Source organism: Ictalurus furcatus, chromosome 29 (assembly GCF_023375685.1).
Source record: "Ictalurus furcatus strain D&B chromosome 29, Billie_1.0, whole genome shotgun sequence".
Taxonomy (NCBI): domain Eukaryota; kingdom Metazoa; phylum Chordata; class Actinopteri; order Siluriformes; family Ictaluridae; genus Ictalurus; species Ictalurus furcatus.
Window position 1 is genome coordinate 13,515,599 of NC_071283.1, and position 16,869 is coordinate 13,532,467.

The 16,869-nt window shown below is 41.7% G+C and overlaps 1 protein-coding gene across 3 annotated transcripts in view; it reads left to right on the top strand.

Moving 5' to 3' along the window:
- The window catches only part of lrba (LPS responsive beige-like anchor protein), a 221,912-nt gene that overhangs the window by 6,260 nt on the left and 198,783 nt on the right, over positions 1–16,869 (top strand). For all 3 annotated transcript variants that reach the window (XM_053619041.1, XM_053619044.1, XM_053619042.1), the window contains exons 3-13: positions 9,662–9,893; positions 10,024–10,124; positions 10,838–10,933; positions 11,075–11,196; positions 11,387–11,513; positions 11,687–11,806; positions 12,402–12,548; positions 12,856–13,053; positions 13,216–13,349; positions 13,523–13,631; positions 16,650–16,802. In XM_053619041.1, coding sequence (XP_053475016.1) covers positions 9,662–9,893; positions 10,024–10,124; positions 10,838–10,933; positions 11,075–11,196; positions 11,387–11,513; positions 11,687–11,806; positions 12,402–12,548; positions 12,856–13,053; positions 13,216–13,349; positions 13,523–13,631; positions 16,650–16,802 — 1,539 coding nt within the window. The remainder of the gene's footprint in view (positions 1–9,661; positions 9,894–10,023; positions 10,125–10,837; positions 10,934–11,074; positions 11,197–11,386; positions 11,514–11,686; positions 11,807–12,401; positions 12,549–12,855; positions 13,054–13,215; positions 13,350–13,522; positions 13,632–16,649; positions 16,803–16,869) is intronic.

A 16,869-nucleotide genomic window follows, 5' to 3' on the forward strand; every position in this document is an offset into this window, starting at 1 on the left:
GGTTGCTATGGAGACGGTGGGAGCAGGTAACAGGTGGTGTTCTCATGTCTCGGTGTGTTGTAAGCGAACTCTCGGGACAGAAACGGAGGATGTTTAGTTAGTTCCTCCCTTCATCACTTCATTTCACTCAACCTTCTTATGCACCTGACTACTGATTAGCATGAGAGAACTCATTGGCTAGATTTGTGTTCTATGCAAATTAGTTCTTTAACCTTGTGGTATGTTCCATTCAGCAGGAAAAAAAATGTTTTCCATTCAAAATGGGGGCAGGGGGGGTTGCATTCTAGAACCTGATTAGACATTGCATAACTTGTTACTTGATTTAATCTAGAACCCAGTTAAACACATTGTTTAACTTCTTTAAAGTGTGTCCTAGAACCTGATCAAACACATTCAGTAACTCGTTTGACGTGCGTTGTGGAACCTGATTAAACCCATACTATGTGCTTTTCATAATGTGTTCTAAAGCTTGCTTAAAAGATAAAAGATAGCCTATAGAACCTGTTTATACTGTGTTCTAGAACCTGATTTAAACACATTTTGGTTAATTGTTCAGAGTGCATTCTAGAACCCAATTAAACACATTTTATAACTTGTTTGCATTTTGTTTTAATATAAGGTTTTCCAGAACTTGTTTGAAACACATTTTGGTATCTGTTGAAAGGACCCTTCTACACCTTGTTAGAGAACATCTAGGCCCTGTTGAAGAGCTTTCTAGACCCTGTTGAAGAGCTTTCTAGACCCTGTTGAAGAGCTTTCTAGACCCTGTTGAAAACATTCTAGAACCTGTTGAAAACATTCTAGAACCTATTTGACATTCTAGACCCTGTCGAAAACATTCTACACCCTGTTGAAAACATTCTAGAACCTATTTGACATTCTAGACCCTGTTGAAAACATTCTAGACCCTGTTGAACATTCTAGACCCTGTTGAAAACATTCTAGACCCTGTCGAAAACATTCTAGACCCTGTTGAAAACATTCTAGACCCTGTCGAAAACATTCTAGACCCTGTTGAAAACATTCTAGAACCTATTTGACATTCTAGACCCTGTCGAAAACATTCTAGACCCTGTTGAAGAACATTCTAGACCCTGTTGAAGAACATTCTAGACCCTGTTGAAGAACATTCTAGACCCTGTTGAAAACATTCTAGAACCTATTTGACATTCTAGACCCTGTTGAAAACATTCTAGACCCTGTCGAAAACATGCTAGACCCTGTTGAAAACATTCTAGACCCTGTCGAAAACATGCTAGACCCTGTTGAAAACATTCTAGAACCTATTTGACATTCTAGACCCTGTTGAAAACATTCTAGACCCTGTCGAAAACATTCTAGACCCTGTTGAAAACATTCTAGAACCTATTTGACATTCTGGACCCTGTTGAAAACATACTAGACCCTGTTGAACATTCTAGACCCTGTTGAAAACATTCTAGAACCTATTTGACATTCTAGACCCTGTTGAAGAACATTCTAGACCCTGTTGAAAACATTCTAGACCCTGTTGAAAACATTCTAGACCCTGTCGAAAACATTCTAGAACCTATTTGACATTCTAGACCCTGTCGAAAACATTCTAGACCCTGTCGAAAACATTCTAGACCCTGTCGAAAACATTCTAGAACCTATTTGACATTCTAGACCCTGTTGAAAACATTCTAGACCCTGTCGAAAACATTCTAGACCCTGTTGAAAACATTCTAGAACCTATTTGACATTCTAGACCCTGTCGAAAACATTCTAGACCCTGTTGAAGAACATTCTAGACCCTGTTGAAAACATTCTAGAACCTATTTGACATTCTAGACCCTGTTGAAAACATTCTAGACCCTGTCGAAAACATTCTAGACCCTGTTGAAAACATTCTAGACCCTGTTGAAAACATACTAGACCCTGTTGAACATTCTAGACCCTGTTGAAAACATTCTAGAACCTATTTGACATTCTAGACCCTGTCGAAAACATTCTAGACCCTGTCGAAAACATTCTAGACCCTGTCGAAAACATTCTAGACCCTGTCGAAAACATTCTAGACCCTGTTGAAAACATTCTAGAACCTATTTGACATTCTAGACCCTTTCGAAAACATTCTAGACCCTGTCGAAAACATTCTAGACCCTGTTGAAAACATTCTAGACCCTGTCGAAAACATTCTATACCCTGTTGAAAACATTCTAGAACCTATTTGACATTCTAGACCCTGTTGAAAACATTCTAGACCCTGTCGAAAACATTCTAGACCCTGTTGAAAACATTCTAGAACCTATTTGACATTCTAGACCCTGTTGAAAACATTCTAGACCCTGTCGAAAATATTCTAGACCTTGTTGAAAACATTCTAGACCTTGTTGAAAACATTCTAGACCCTGTTGAAGAACATTCTAGACCCTGTTAAAGAACCTATTTACAGTTTGTTCTTGGTCTTGATTAAGCAGTGAACGTCACTCAGCCATTCATAAACTTGACTGCTAATTAGCATGTGAGATTTCATTGGTTAGATTTCTGTTTTATGCAAATGAGTTCTCTCAACTCATCGCGGCAGATCAGAGGAGAGCGTTGTCACTATGGTGTAGTGTGTTTATGTTAGAACATTGGACTTGTCGTGACGTACACGATGACAATCCCCCGTGCGTGTATTAATACTTTACTACACACACACACACCCCTTGTGTAGGGCAGTGAATAATTTACACCTGTTGCAGGTCCTCGGTTACTGCCTCACAAAGACTTTCGCAACCCGACTCTGCTGCGTGACTTTTTCAGCGCGAGTCTAAAAGTCAGTAGTGAATTCACTACTGAAACGCGGCAAAACCCATCGTGCTGAACCGCGGGTCCGAAATGTAATACTGATAAACACGTTCGGGACACAAACACACACTTTAAGTGGTGCAGCGGATTGGGACGCAGCCCACGACTGCAGGTGTGAAGGTCGTCGTGTGGATAAGACAAGATGGAGGACGGGAATGGAGTGTGTGGAAGAAGTGTTGACACTGCAAGTGCCTGCGTGTGATTGGCTAGCACTCTTTTGATGATGTCATCACTGAGTGACTTAATGGAAAAGCAAAAACACAAAACAAAACCAAGTTCTTTTTTTTCTTTTATTTAAAATTGAATTCAGAAGAATATTAATTTCTGTGACTAAATTCATGCTCCACGTTCTGTAGGTGTTAGCCTGTTTTTTTTGTTGTTGTTTTTTTAATTTTTTTTTTATGAATGAATGAATGGATCTATCTAAAATCAGGAGGAATTCCGAGGATAGTGAATGCTGGTCGTTTTGGGATTCAGGAACGTCGGGAACGTCAGCCGGAGAACGTTTAGAGCTGAACGGCTCCGTGTCGAATGGATCGATCGAGACTTCACGGTGAAGCGTCTGTAATTCGAGCGCTTCCTGAGAAAGCTTCTCTCTGATCGTTTCGTTACTCAGAACGGAAAAGTGTCGCCGAATCCTGGTTCCAATTTCATAATGAGCGCTCACACGCACACACACACACACACACACACACACATCTTTATTTCCAGTGGATTCAGGTGAACACTTCGCCCAGTCTTAACCTATACACCTTTAACTGAGTCTGTTATCAGGATCCAGAGAGCATGAATAACTGCACTTTGATCTACTTTTGTGTCTCAGGTGTGTGTGTGTGTGTGTGTGTGTGTGTGTGTGTGAGAGAGTAAAGGTAGCTGTGGGTGATGTATGTAGATGTTTGAGACTAAGAGAAATGAGTTTCTCCAAAGTAGAGCATCTTCCTTAAATAGCAGGGCTCTTTCTTTGCCTTTATGTGATACATATACGGTATACACACACACACACACACACACATACACACACAGGACTCTCCTTCTGTCCTTCAGAGCAGCACACACTCCAAGAACACAGGAACGATGTAATCTGCCAGAGCAGTGACATTTTATCCCCTGAAGATGGAAATCGTGCTGAGCTAAAGCGCCTGTGTGTGTGTGTGTGTGTGTGTGTGTGTGTGTGTTTATGGTCTTTGTGTGTATATTTTTGTTTGTGCTGGTGTTATGAGATCATTTCGTAATCGCTCAGAAGCTGCTGGTGTCACTCTGCTGATCCGGTTGGTGCTAATGAAAGGTTACCTCATGTTTTCCACTTCACTTTTCTGTGTGTGTGTGTGTGTGTGTGTGTGTGTGTGTGTGTGTGTGTGAGAGAGTGTGTGAGAGTACAGCGACAGGCTTGACGGCCTACAGAGTCGTACTGTTATGAGCGCGTGATTGCGGTTTGTAACCACGCTCTTGGCTGCTTGCTCGGCCGTGTAGGTGTTCAGTCAGAGACTAACGCTCGACGTTTTTCCACCTCGCCTTGAGTCACACGATATCTCACGTACGAGCACCTTCACTGTAGCGTTATCCGTTGTCCTGTTGTTCTATCGTATCGTCATGGCAGCACAGCTTTTTTTTTAAACACCGTCGTTATTTCATGTGTTATTTTCCAGCAGAGGCGCGTGAACGTAGATGTTGTTGGCGCAGAACGACCGGGGTTGCCAGTTTTCGGCAAAATTTCCAGCCCAGCTTTATTTCAAAAACCAGACGGCATAGCTAACGCAAAGAAAGACGTAGGCTGCGTCCCAAATCGCATACTCATGCACTAAGTACCCGGACGATTCGACTGGGAAAAACCAAGTGCGGGACTTGGACGCGCAGCTTTGCGTACGTAGCATGTAGCATGGGGCAGCGTGATTCCTGGCCCAGTGGGCCTCCGTTAGTGTTTGTTGCAGTTCCTATTCTTCGCCACTAGGTGCAATAATAACTCTACAGAGCTAAATGGGGCTGTGAGCTCGCCGTCCTACGACTGCGCAACGACAAAGCCAAGTCAGTCTCGCCGTATAGCCGTCAAATAGCGACATTTTTCGAATGGTTGTCCACCCAAAAGGGAATTTTGAACCTGCAGATTAAAGCCGAGTCGGAATAAAAAGATAACTGTGTGTGACTCGGAACAGAGTCGATCGGATGAAGCTTCCAGCCGGGATGTTAGTGCAGATGTTCATACATCGTGAAATTATTATTAATGTGAGCTGATGGTAAAAAGAGAACATTGAAATTGAATTAATTATAAGCGGACACGAAGAATTTGAATTCGATTTTTTATTATTATTATTATTATTTACATTAAATCGTGTCGCCTACCTTGAGCCCCCTCCCCTACTTTTTCACCGAAGGCACACAGGAAGTAGATATGACCTCATATTTAGACAGGAAGTGCATGTGATTTGCAATGCAAAAAAACCCCAAGAGAGATTTTATAAAATTAGCCGGCTTCTGGTCTTTCCCCCCTCATGTTTATATTCAGTAAGTTCAGCTCTGAAGTGCGCACTACGTAGGGAGGATAACGATAATGAGACGGTGTGATCGCGTGTTGTTATGATTTTCACTCCCGTGTCTTTTAGAGACAAGAGCTGTTAAGCGTGTCTAATGAACCATCGGCACTTGAGTCACGAGCTGTGTGTGTGTGTGTGTGTGTGTGGTGGGGGGGGGGGTGTTTGCCCTTGTTGTTTTATAAGTAAACATTGGATTAGTGATGACAGCAATGGCACGACTTATTTTCTCCCAGTCTCTCACACACACATTTACGGCAAAGTGTGTGTGCGTGCGTGTGTGTGGAAAGCTGAGCTTCTTTCTCAGGATGACTGGTTAAATTTTTTAAGTAACTACTTGACTAACCAAACAGATACACACACACACACACACACACACACACACACACACACACACACACACACACTCACTCTCTCTCTCTCTCTCTCTCTCTCTCTCTCTCTCTCTTTCACTGTCTCTGTATCTCTCTCTCTCTGTATCTGTCTGTCTCTCTCTGTGTCTCTGTATCTCTCTCTCGCTCTCTCTCTCTCTCTCTCTCTCTCTCTCTCTGTGTATCTGTCTCTCTCTCTCACACTCTCTCTCTGTATCTGTCTATCTCTCTCTGTGTCTGTCTCTCTCACACACTCTCTCTATATCTGTCTCTCTCTCTCTCTGTCTCTCTCTTTTTCTCTCTCACACTCTCGGTCTCTCTCTATGTATCTCTCTCTCTCTCTCTCTCTCTGTATCTGTCTCTCTTTCTATCTCTCTGTATCTCTGTCTCTCTTTGTCTCTCTCTCTCTCTCTCTCTCTCTGTGTGTCTCTGTATCTCTCTCTCTCTGTCACTGTATCTCTCTCTTTTCACTTTCTCTTTCTATCTCTCTTTGAAGATTCATGTAACTTTATCAGCATGGTAAAAGGCTTTACATTGCCAAAGCATTGGGTAACATTAAATTACAGACAAACACATTTACACACAATTACTAAAAAAAAAAAAAAAAAAAAAAAAGGTTTGATAAAATAATAAGAATGAAATAAATAATAAATAAAATACAGAGTGATTTGTCTGCGCATGTTCTGCATGTGTACAGTGTTGGTGTTGTCGGCGGTCGGTGGTCCTGTTCCACTGGTTACTCTTTTGCTGTGACAGGATTTTACAAAGCGGGCAGGCAGGTTGTGTGTGTGTGTGTGTGTGTGTGTGTGTGTGTGTGTGTGTGTGTGGTTATAAAGATGATAATGATGCAACTAAATAGTTCCTTTTCAGCAAAGTCATTTAGACTAGACGTGACTTTTCAGCGTCCCCTGCAGCCGAAGGTGTAAATATGAAACTAAATATATTCCCCGATGGAAATTCCGGCGTTGTCCTTTAGTCCGAGCGTGTGCGCGTGGGACGCTGTAAAAAGCAGGAAGTCTCAGTGAGCCTTCTCTCATCACACACTCGGTATCTCGGGAAGCAGAACCATGTGGACCATCTCCAAGCCGTAACACAGGAAAACCTTCTACATCAGGAAGTCCTGCTAACACAACCTCAATTTCGGCACATCAGCCGAGATTTTCAACAGCCGAACCTCAAACAAAGGCGACCTGGTTAAACACATAATACAAAAATCCCCCCCCTCCCCATGTGAAAAACTAATTCCCCCCTTAAACTTAAAATCTGATTGTGCCAGCTTTAGCAGCGATGACTGCAAACGAACGCTTCTGATAAGCGGAGATCAGACGTCCACAGCGCTGTGGTGGGATCCTGGTCCAGTCTTCTTTGCGGAACCGCTTTCGTTCAGCCGCGATGGAGGGTTTTCGGGCGAGATCCTGCCACAGCATCTCAATCGGGTTCAAGTCAGGACTCTAACTAGGCCGCTCCAAAACGTTCGTTTAGTTTTCTTTTTTTTTTTTTTTAGCTATTCAGAAGTGCACTTACTCCTACGCTTTGGATCGTTGTCTTGCTGCATAATCCAGTTGCGCTTGAGTTTCAGCTTACGGACTGAAGACCGGATATTCTCCTTTAGGATTTTCTGGTACAGAGCAGAATTCATGTTTCCTTCAATTATTGCACGTTGCGCAGGCCCTGAAGCAGCAGAGCATCCCCACACCATCACGCTGTCTCCACCATGCTTGACTGTAGGTATGATGATCTTTCTATGGAATTATGTGTTTGGTTTACATCAGATGTAACGGGACGCCTGTCTTCCAAACAGTTCCACTCATCAGTCCACAGAACGTTCTCCCAAAAGGTTTGAGGATCATCAAGGTGTGTTTTAGCAAAATTCAGACGAGCCTTAATGTTCTTCTGGGTTAGCAGTGGTTTTCACCTCACCACTCTTCCATGGAGGCAACTTTTGTCCAGTGTCTTTCTGATAGTGGAGTCCTGAACAGTGACCTTTATTGACGCAAGAGAGTCCTGCAGGTCCTTTGATGTTGTCCTTGGGTCTTTTGTGACTTCCTGGATGAGTCGTCGCTGTGCTCTTGGAGGAACTTTGGAAGGTCGGCGAGTTTTTCCATTTGGAGATAACGGCTCTCGCTGTGGTTCTTTGGAGTCCCGGAGCCGTTGAAATATCTTTGTAACCCTTCCCAGACTGATGCATTTCAATCACCTTCTTCCTCATCATTCCTGGACTTTCTTTCAGTTCTGCCATTGTGTTTTACTGAGTAACTTCCTTCTGTTGAAAAAGTCCTGTTCAAGTGTTGATGTGATTGAACAGGGTTTGCAGTCATCAGGCCTGGTGGTGTCTAGTCCAGCTGAACCCCATTGTGAATGCAGTTTCAATCAAAAAATATAAAATACTAACGTAACATAATCCTAAGAAAAGTTTGTGAAAACAAGTTTGAGTGTTTAGGAATACGGGTTAAGTGTGATATTAACTCCACTCCACACTACACTTCTGTAATATTAATAAATCATTAAGTGTAAGAGAAGTTACGCTCTAAATAACTCTGACCCTCTGCTTTCCTTGTAAATCTTCCTAATGGGAGCCACTTCCTGTTTACTGCGCCCCACTTCCTGTGCAGCACTCTGTTTAGATAACGATAACGACCGGATAACGAGCAGCGCTTAAGTCTGGGCTCTGTGTGACTCTATGTGAAGAACTAAGACTGGTCACTTATGAGTGCATTACTCCAGAAATCCCTCTAGAATTTTAGTTTTTAAGAAAAGCTGCATCATTTGTAGTAAAAAGGGGCGTTTTAGGGGCGACATCATGCGCCTATGGGGCTACAAGTGAAACCATGGCAACTAGCGACGATTCTTGTAGAGATATTAGTTAAACAATAGAAATGATTTATTTTAGCTCTTCCACTTGTTTTTTTCTTTTTTTCGGTTTGATGTTTCCACACAACTTTAGACGGATATGTATTTACTTATTTCCCTCCCGCTAGCGAGACATCACCGCTACGGACTCGCCAGGGTGAAGTGGGGTTTTGACAGATGATGATGTACATGATGAAATGTCCTGTATTTAATTCGCTCTTCATCTGTCTCTCTTTTTATCTCTCTGTGTCTCTTTCTCTCTGTCTCTCTCTGTCTCTCTCTGCCTCTCTCTATCTCTCTCTCTGTCTCTTTCTGTCTGTCTCTTTCTGTCTGTCTCTTTCTGTCTCTTTCTGTGTCTGAGTCTCTCTCTGTCTCTTTCTTTGTCTCTTGGTGTCTCTCTCTGTATCTCTCTGTATCTCCCGGTGTCTCTCTGTATCTCCTGGTGTCTCTCGGTGTCTCTCTGTATCTCCCGGTGTCTCTGTATCTTTCCGTATCGCTCGGTGTCTCTCTGTATCTCTCGGTGTCTCTCTGTATCTCTCTGTATCTCTCTATGTCTCTCTGTATCTCCTTGTGTCTCTCGGTGTCTCTCTGTGTCTCTTTCCGTCTGTCTCTTTCTATGTCTCTCTGTGTCTCTTTTTGTATCTCTCTGTTTCTCTATGTCTCTCTGTGTCTTTCTCTGTCTCTTTGTGTCTTTTTCTGTGTCTCTATGTCTCTCTGTCTTTCTTTGTGTCTCTCTGTTTCTCTATGTCCCTCTGTCTCTTCCTGTGTCTCTGTCTCTCTGTCTCTTCCTGTGTCTCTGTCTCTCTGTCTCTTCCTGTGTCTCTGTCTCTCTGTCTCTTTCTGTTGCTCTTGGTGTCTCTTTCTATGTCTCTGTCTCGCTCTCTTTCTGTGTCTCTCTCTCTTTCTGTATCTCCCGGTGTCTCTGTGTCTCTCTGTATCTTTCCGTATCTCTCGGTGTCTCTTGTCTGTCTCTCTTTCTCTGTCTCTCGGTGTCTGTGTCTCTCTCTTTCTCTGTCTTTCTCTGTCTCTCGGTGTCTCTCTGTGTCTCTCTCTTTCTGTGTCTCTCGGTGTCTCTGTGTCTCTCTCTGTGTGTCTGTGCAGCTGGTCGGCGGTCAGTTTGACCTGGAGATGAACTTCGTGATCCAGGAGACGGAGAGCATCGTGTGTATGGTGGCCCTGTTGGATAAGTGTGAGGTGACCTGTCAGGCCGAGGTGTGGAGCATGTTCACGGCCGTGCTGAAGAAGAGCGTGAGGAACATGCAGGCCTGCACCGACGTGGGCCTCATCACGCTGGTCCTGCAGAGGATCGACAGGACGGACAGCATGATCGCAGGTAGCGCGCTGTGCTCTGGACAGTGGCGGAGTCGTGTTCTGTTTCTGTGACTCGGAGCTGTGAGCAGTATTATTTATGAGTTACGGGTTACGTGGTGGTCACTTCATCTTTCTTCCCTCTGTTCTCTCAGACCTGCTGGTGGACATGTTGGGCGTGTTGGCGAGTTACAGCATCACAGTGAAGGAGCTGAAGCTCTATTTCAGTAAACTACAGGGAGAGAAAGGACAGTGGGTGCGTATCTCCGTTCCTTTTGATTTATTCAGTTCTAATGAAATAAATAAATAAATATGTGCTGTGTTCCTACATTATTACAGTAATCTGCAGACACGGACAGTACACGTTTCTCTTTCTTTTTTCCCTCATTTTTTTTCTTCACCTCCTTTTTACCTTCTCTCCTCTTCTTTTCCTTGTTGTGCTTAATTTTCCTCTTCATCCTCTTCCACTTTATTCTCATCCTCCGTCCATTCTTCCTCCCCTTCCTCCTCTATCCCTTTCTCTTTATCCTCTTCCTGGATTTCTACCTTATTTTTGCCCTTATTTATTTCTCTTTCGCTTCCTTTCCTCTTCCTCATCCTTTTCATTCACATCTTCCTCTTCCTCTTCACCTCTCTCTCGCTCTCTCTTTCTCTGTCCTCTTCCTCTTCTTCCTCTTTCTCATTTTCCTCTTCCTCTTCTTCTTTCTAACCTTCCTCTCCCTCTCTTCCTCATCCTCATTTTCCTCTCCCTCTTCTTCCTCTTTCTAATCTTCCTCTCTTCCTCATTTTCCTCCTTCTCATTTTCCTCCTCCTCTTCCTCATCCTCATTTCCACTTTTCTCCCTTCTTGTTCTCATATTTTCTCTTCCTCTTTTTCCTCTTCCCCTCTCTCTCTTGTACCTCTTCCTCATTTCTATTTTTCTCATTTCCTCTTCTCACATTTTTCTCTTCCTCTTTCCTCTTCCTCCAGCCTCCTCATGCCGTGAAGCTGCTCTCCGTGTTGAAGTCCATGGCCCATCACTCCGGCCCTGACGCGTTCTTCACTTTTCCTGGAAAGAGCGCCGCGGTGAGGGCATCACAAAACCCATGACCTTTGACCTGTGACATTTAAACTGATCCTGGCTGCATTATGGAGTCCTTCTCGGAGGTACGCGATGTTGTAAAAGCTCAAATGTTCACAAATTGTGTGTGTGTGTGTTTATTACAGGCCATAGCGCTTCCGCCGATCGCTAAATGGCCGTACCAGAACGGCTTCACCTTCCACACCTGGCTGCGTCTGGATCCCATGAACAACATCAACGTAGATAAAGACAAGCCTTACCTGTACTGGTGAGTCTCTCTCTCTCTCTCTCTCTCTCTCTCTCTCTCTTTGTCTCTCTCTCACACATACACAGTGCGTGACAATTTAACGCTATTAATGGACTCCTGTGTCCCAAACGCTGTTGTTTATTTATTGCAGAATTGTAAAAAGAAAAGATCTTTTTGTCACTTTCTGACCTCATCTGTCGTTCTCTCCTAGTTTTCGGACGAGTAAAGCTATGGGTTATTCGGCCCATTTTGTTGGCGGATGTCTGATTGTTACTGCATTAAAAGCCAAAGGGAAAGGGTTCCAGCACTGCGTCAAGTTCGACTTCAAACCCCAGAAGGTAAAGCGCTTCAGCACCTTCAGTAAGGGATAAAACACTCAGGGGACGGGGTGATTTTATCAGAAAATAATCAACAACAAGGTGCTGTGATGCCTTTCAATGAATGAAAGAATGAGCGTTAAAACGTTTTGGGGGTGTGTGTGTGTGTGTGTGTGTGTGTGTGTGTGTTACAGTGGTACATGGTGACCATCGTACATATCTACCATCGCTGGAAGAACAGTGAAATTAGCTGCTATGTGAACGGAGAGCTGGCGTCTTTCGGAGAGATCACGTGGTTCGTCAACACCAGTGACGTAAGAATCAAATAAAGTTAGATGGAAGTGTTTAAAGATTTCGAGATGTTTACGTAAAGAGTCATGCGATAAATTGTTCATCGGTACGTTCACCTGACACACACAAGCCACGCCCACATCACTGGACCTGGCACACACAAGCCACGCCCACATCACTGGACCTGACACAGACAAGCCACGCCCACATCTCTGGACCTGGCACACACAAGCCACGCCCACATCTCTGGACCTGGCACACACAAGCCACGCCCACATCTCTGGACCTGGCACACACAAGCCACGCCCACATCACTGGACCTGACACACACAAGCCACGCCCACATCACTGGACCTGACAGACACAAGTGTTTGAGGAGCAGAAAGTTGCACACACAGGTCACGCCTACGTCACTGGACCTGACACACATAAGCCACGCCCACATCACTGGACCTGACACACACAAGCCACGCCCACATCACTGGACCTGACACACACAAGCCACGCCCACATCACTGGGCCGGACAGACACACAGGCCACGCCCACTTCACTGTACCTCACAGACCCACTCAGTCTCTCTCTCTCTCTCCCTCTCTCTCTCTCTCTCTCATTAACAGACATTTGATAAATGTTTTCTGGGGTCGGCGGAGACGGCGGACGCTAACCGTGTGTTTTGCGGTCAGATGGGGGCGGTGTATCTGTTCAATGACGCCCTCAACGCCGCACAGATCTTCGCCATCTATCAGCTAGGCCCCTCCTACAAGGTAACACGCGCGCACACACACACACAGTGCCTCATTTGTGCGTGTGTGTGTCTCTCTCTCTCTCTCTCTCTCTCTCTCTCTCTCCTCCATCTCTCCCTCTCTTCATCTCTCCCTTTCTCTGTCTCTCTCACTCCTCATCTTTGTCTCTCCCTCGCTCCCTTTCTGAATCTCTCCTTCTTTCCATCTCTTTATCTCTCGCTCTCTCTCACTCTCCATCTCTATCTCATCCTCTCTTCATCTCACCTTCCTTTCCTCTCTCTCCATCTCTCTCTCTCTCACTCTCTCTCTCCATCTTTCCATCTCTCAGGGAGTGTTTAAGTATAAAGCAGAAAGCGACCTGCTGTTCGCGGATCATCATAAATCTCTGCTGTACGACGGCAAACTGAGCAGCAGCATCGCCTTCACCTACAACCCCCGAGCTACAGACGCCCAGCTTTGTCTCGAGTCATCACCCAGAGACAACATGTCCATCTTCATACACTCTCCTCATGCCCTGATGCTGCAGGTACACACACAGACACCCACCCACACACACACACTGAGTTTCTTTCTTCCTCACATCCCTTCCATTCTGAGTTCTCAGAGAAGTAACGTTAATAAGTGTCAAAAGTACAAGAAGTAGACGGAAGAGTGTTACTTTAATTCATCTCTCTCTCTCGCTCTGTAGGATGTGAAGGCTGTAGTCACTCACTCGGTTCAGAGTGCTGTTCACTCCATCGGAGGAGTGCAGGTTCTTTTCCCCCTCTTCACTCAGCTGGACTTTGTGCAGCCAAACAGCGAAGAGCCTGACATCTCTGTCTCGTAAATACACACACACACACACACGCACATATATATATACACGCGTGCACGTCTATCATTACCATGTCTGTGAGAACCTTTAATGCTCTGAACACAAACACACAATAATAATAATAATAATTTTGAACACAGCCTACACTGTGTAGAACATGTCCCTCTGTGTTGTGTTGCAGCTGCACTCTGTTGTCGTTCCTGCTGGAGTTGTTGAAGTCGTCCGTAGCGATGCAGGAGCAGATCCTCACCTGTAAGGGCTTCCTCGTCATCGGATATTCCCTGGAGAAGGTCAGTCAGCACGGTCGCCGTCTTTCACTCGTACTGATATGGAACAGAGTGTAGGCCTTGGAATAAGATTGGTAGAAGTGTGTGTAATGTTCTCTCAGGGTTAATTAACACAGTCCTGTATTGCCAGGGTTTGTAACGTCAGTCCTGGGGCTTACAGCCTGTCTGATTTAGATCAGGAGCTCAATATCAAGAACAACTACTATTACTTTTACCATTACTATTAATACTACTATTACTGCTACTACTATTACTATTAATTCTACTATTACTGCTACTACTATTACTATTAATACTATTACTATTACTGCTACTACTATTACTATTAATACTATTACTGCTACTACTATTACTATTAATACTACTATTACTGCTACTACTATTATTATTAATACTATTACTATTACTGCTACTACTATTACTGCTACTACTATTACTATTAATACTACTATTACTGCTACTACTATTATTATTAATACTATTACTATTACTGCTACTACTATTACTATTAATACTACTATTACTGCTACTACTATTACTATTAATACTATTACTATTACTGCTACTACTATTACTATTAATACTGCTATTACTGCTACTACTATTACTATTAATACTATTACTATTACTGCTACTACTATTACTATTAATACTACTATTACTGCTACTACTATTACTATTAATACTACTATTACTGCTACTACTATTACTATTAATACTACTATTACTGCTACTACTATTACTATTAATACTACTATTACTGCTACTACTATTACTATTAATTCTACTATTACTGCTACTACTATTACTATTAATACTGCTATTACTGCTACTACTATTACTATTAATACTACTATTACTGCTACTACTATTACTATTAATACTACTATTACTGCTACTACTATTACTATTAATTCTACTATTACTGCTACTACTATTACTATTAATACTACTATTACTGCTACTACTATTACTATTAATACTACTATTACTGCTACTACTATTACTATTAATTCTACTATTACTGCTACTACTATTACTATTAATACTGCTATTACTGCTACTACTATTACTATTAATACTACTATTACTGCTACTACTATTACTATTAATACTACTATTACTGCTACTACTATTACTATTAATTCTACTATTACTGCTACTACTATTACTATTAATACTACTATTACTGCTACTACTATTACTATTAATACTACTATTACTGCTACTACTATTACTATTAATACTACTATTACTGCTACTACTATTACTATTAATTCTACTATTACTGCTACTACTATTACTATTAATACTACTATTACTGCTACTACTATTACTATTAATACTACTATTACTGCTACTACTATTACTATTAATTCTACTATTACTGCTACTACTATTACTATTAATACTACTATTACTGCTACTACTATTACTATTAATACTACTATTACTGCTACTACTATTACTATTAATACTACTATTACTGCTACTACTATTACTATTAATACTATTACTATTACTGCTACTACTATTACTATTAATACTATTACTGCTACTACTATTACTATTAATACTATTACTGCTACTACTATTACTATTAATACTATTACTATTACTGCTACTACTATTACTATTAATACTATTACTGCTACTACTATTACTATTAATACTATTACTGCTACTACTATTACTATTAATACTATTACTATTACTGCTACTACTATTACTATTAATACTATTACTGCTACTACTATTACTATTAATACTACTGTTACTGCTACTACTATTACTATTAATACTACTATTACTGCTACTACTATTACTACTATTACTATTACTACTATTACTATTACTGCTACTACTATTACTACTATTACTATTACTGCTATTACTATTACTGCTACTACTATTACTGCTACTTTTACTACTATTACTGCTATTACTATTACTATTATTGCTACTACTATTACTATTGTTGCTACTACTATTACTGCTACTACTACTACTACTATTACTGCTACTACTATTACTATTATTGCTACTATTACTGCTACTACTATTACTATTACTGCTACTATTATTACTATTAATATTACTAATACTGCTATTACTATTACGGCTACTATTAATACTACTATTACTGCTACTACTATTACTATTACTGCTACTTTTACTACTATTACTACTTCTAGTATTACTAGTGCTACTACTACTATTACCAATACTACTACTATTATTATTAATACTACTATTACTACTTCTAATATTACTAGTACTACTATTTTTACTAATAATACTGTTACTACTGCTACTACTACTAGTACAGTTGTTACTACTACTATTACTACTACTTCTGCTATTACTCTTATAACTAATTTTACAGCTATTACTAATACGATCACTACTGTTACAAGTACTGCTACTATTACTGCTTCTGCTCTTACTGCTATTATTACTACTACTATTTCTACTGTTGCTACTAGTACTGCTACTAGTACAGCTGTTACTCCTACTACTGTTACTGCTACTATTACTAGTATTACTGCGTACACTACTACTTCTGTTATTACTGTTACTACTAACATTAGTACGGTTATCCATTCTACTACTAGTACTACTACTTCTACTTCTACAGCAGACACCACTGATTGTTAGCATTTTATACTCACCATGTTATGGGTAATTCACATTTCCTAAGAGAGTGCCACTTACTGGTTATTGCTTTCATTTGTCGGTTTCTTGGGGAGTTGTATTTTAGTATACGTTTCTGTATAACTGTAGTGTTTATCTCAGCTCACCTTAACCCTCACTAGCTAGCTTATGCTAATGTCATGCTAGCGTTACGCTGAACTGATATTAACCTAACGCTAACACTGATTTGATGCAAGATGAGGTTGACTGTATGCTAGAATTAGCATTTTACATTAATGTTCTGCTAGATAATAATACAAAATAATATTATTATCCAAACTAACGAGGTCTCTTCAACTGTGTGTGTGTGTGTGTGTGTGTGTGTAGTCTTCCAAAGTCCATGTAATGAGGCCTGTGCTGGACATCATTTTGTCATTTGCTCGGTATCTGAGTAACCTCCCCAACGGCATCTTACTGCTCAAACAGCTGTGTGATCACATCCTGTTCAACCCAGCCATCTGGATACACACACCAGCCAAGGTGAGATAGATGTCACACACACACACACACACACACACACACACAGTATTCACGGCTAGACGTGACG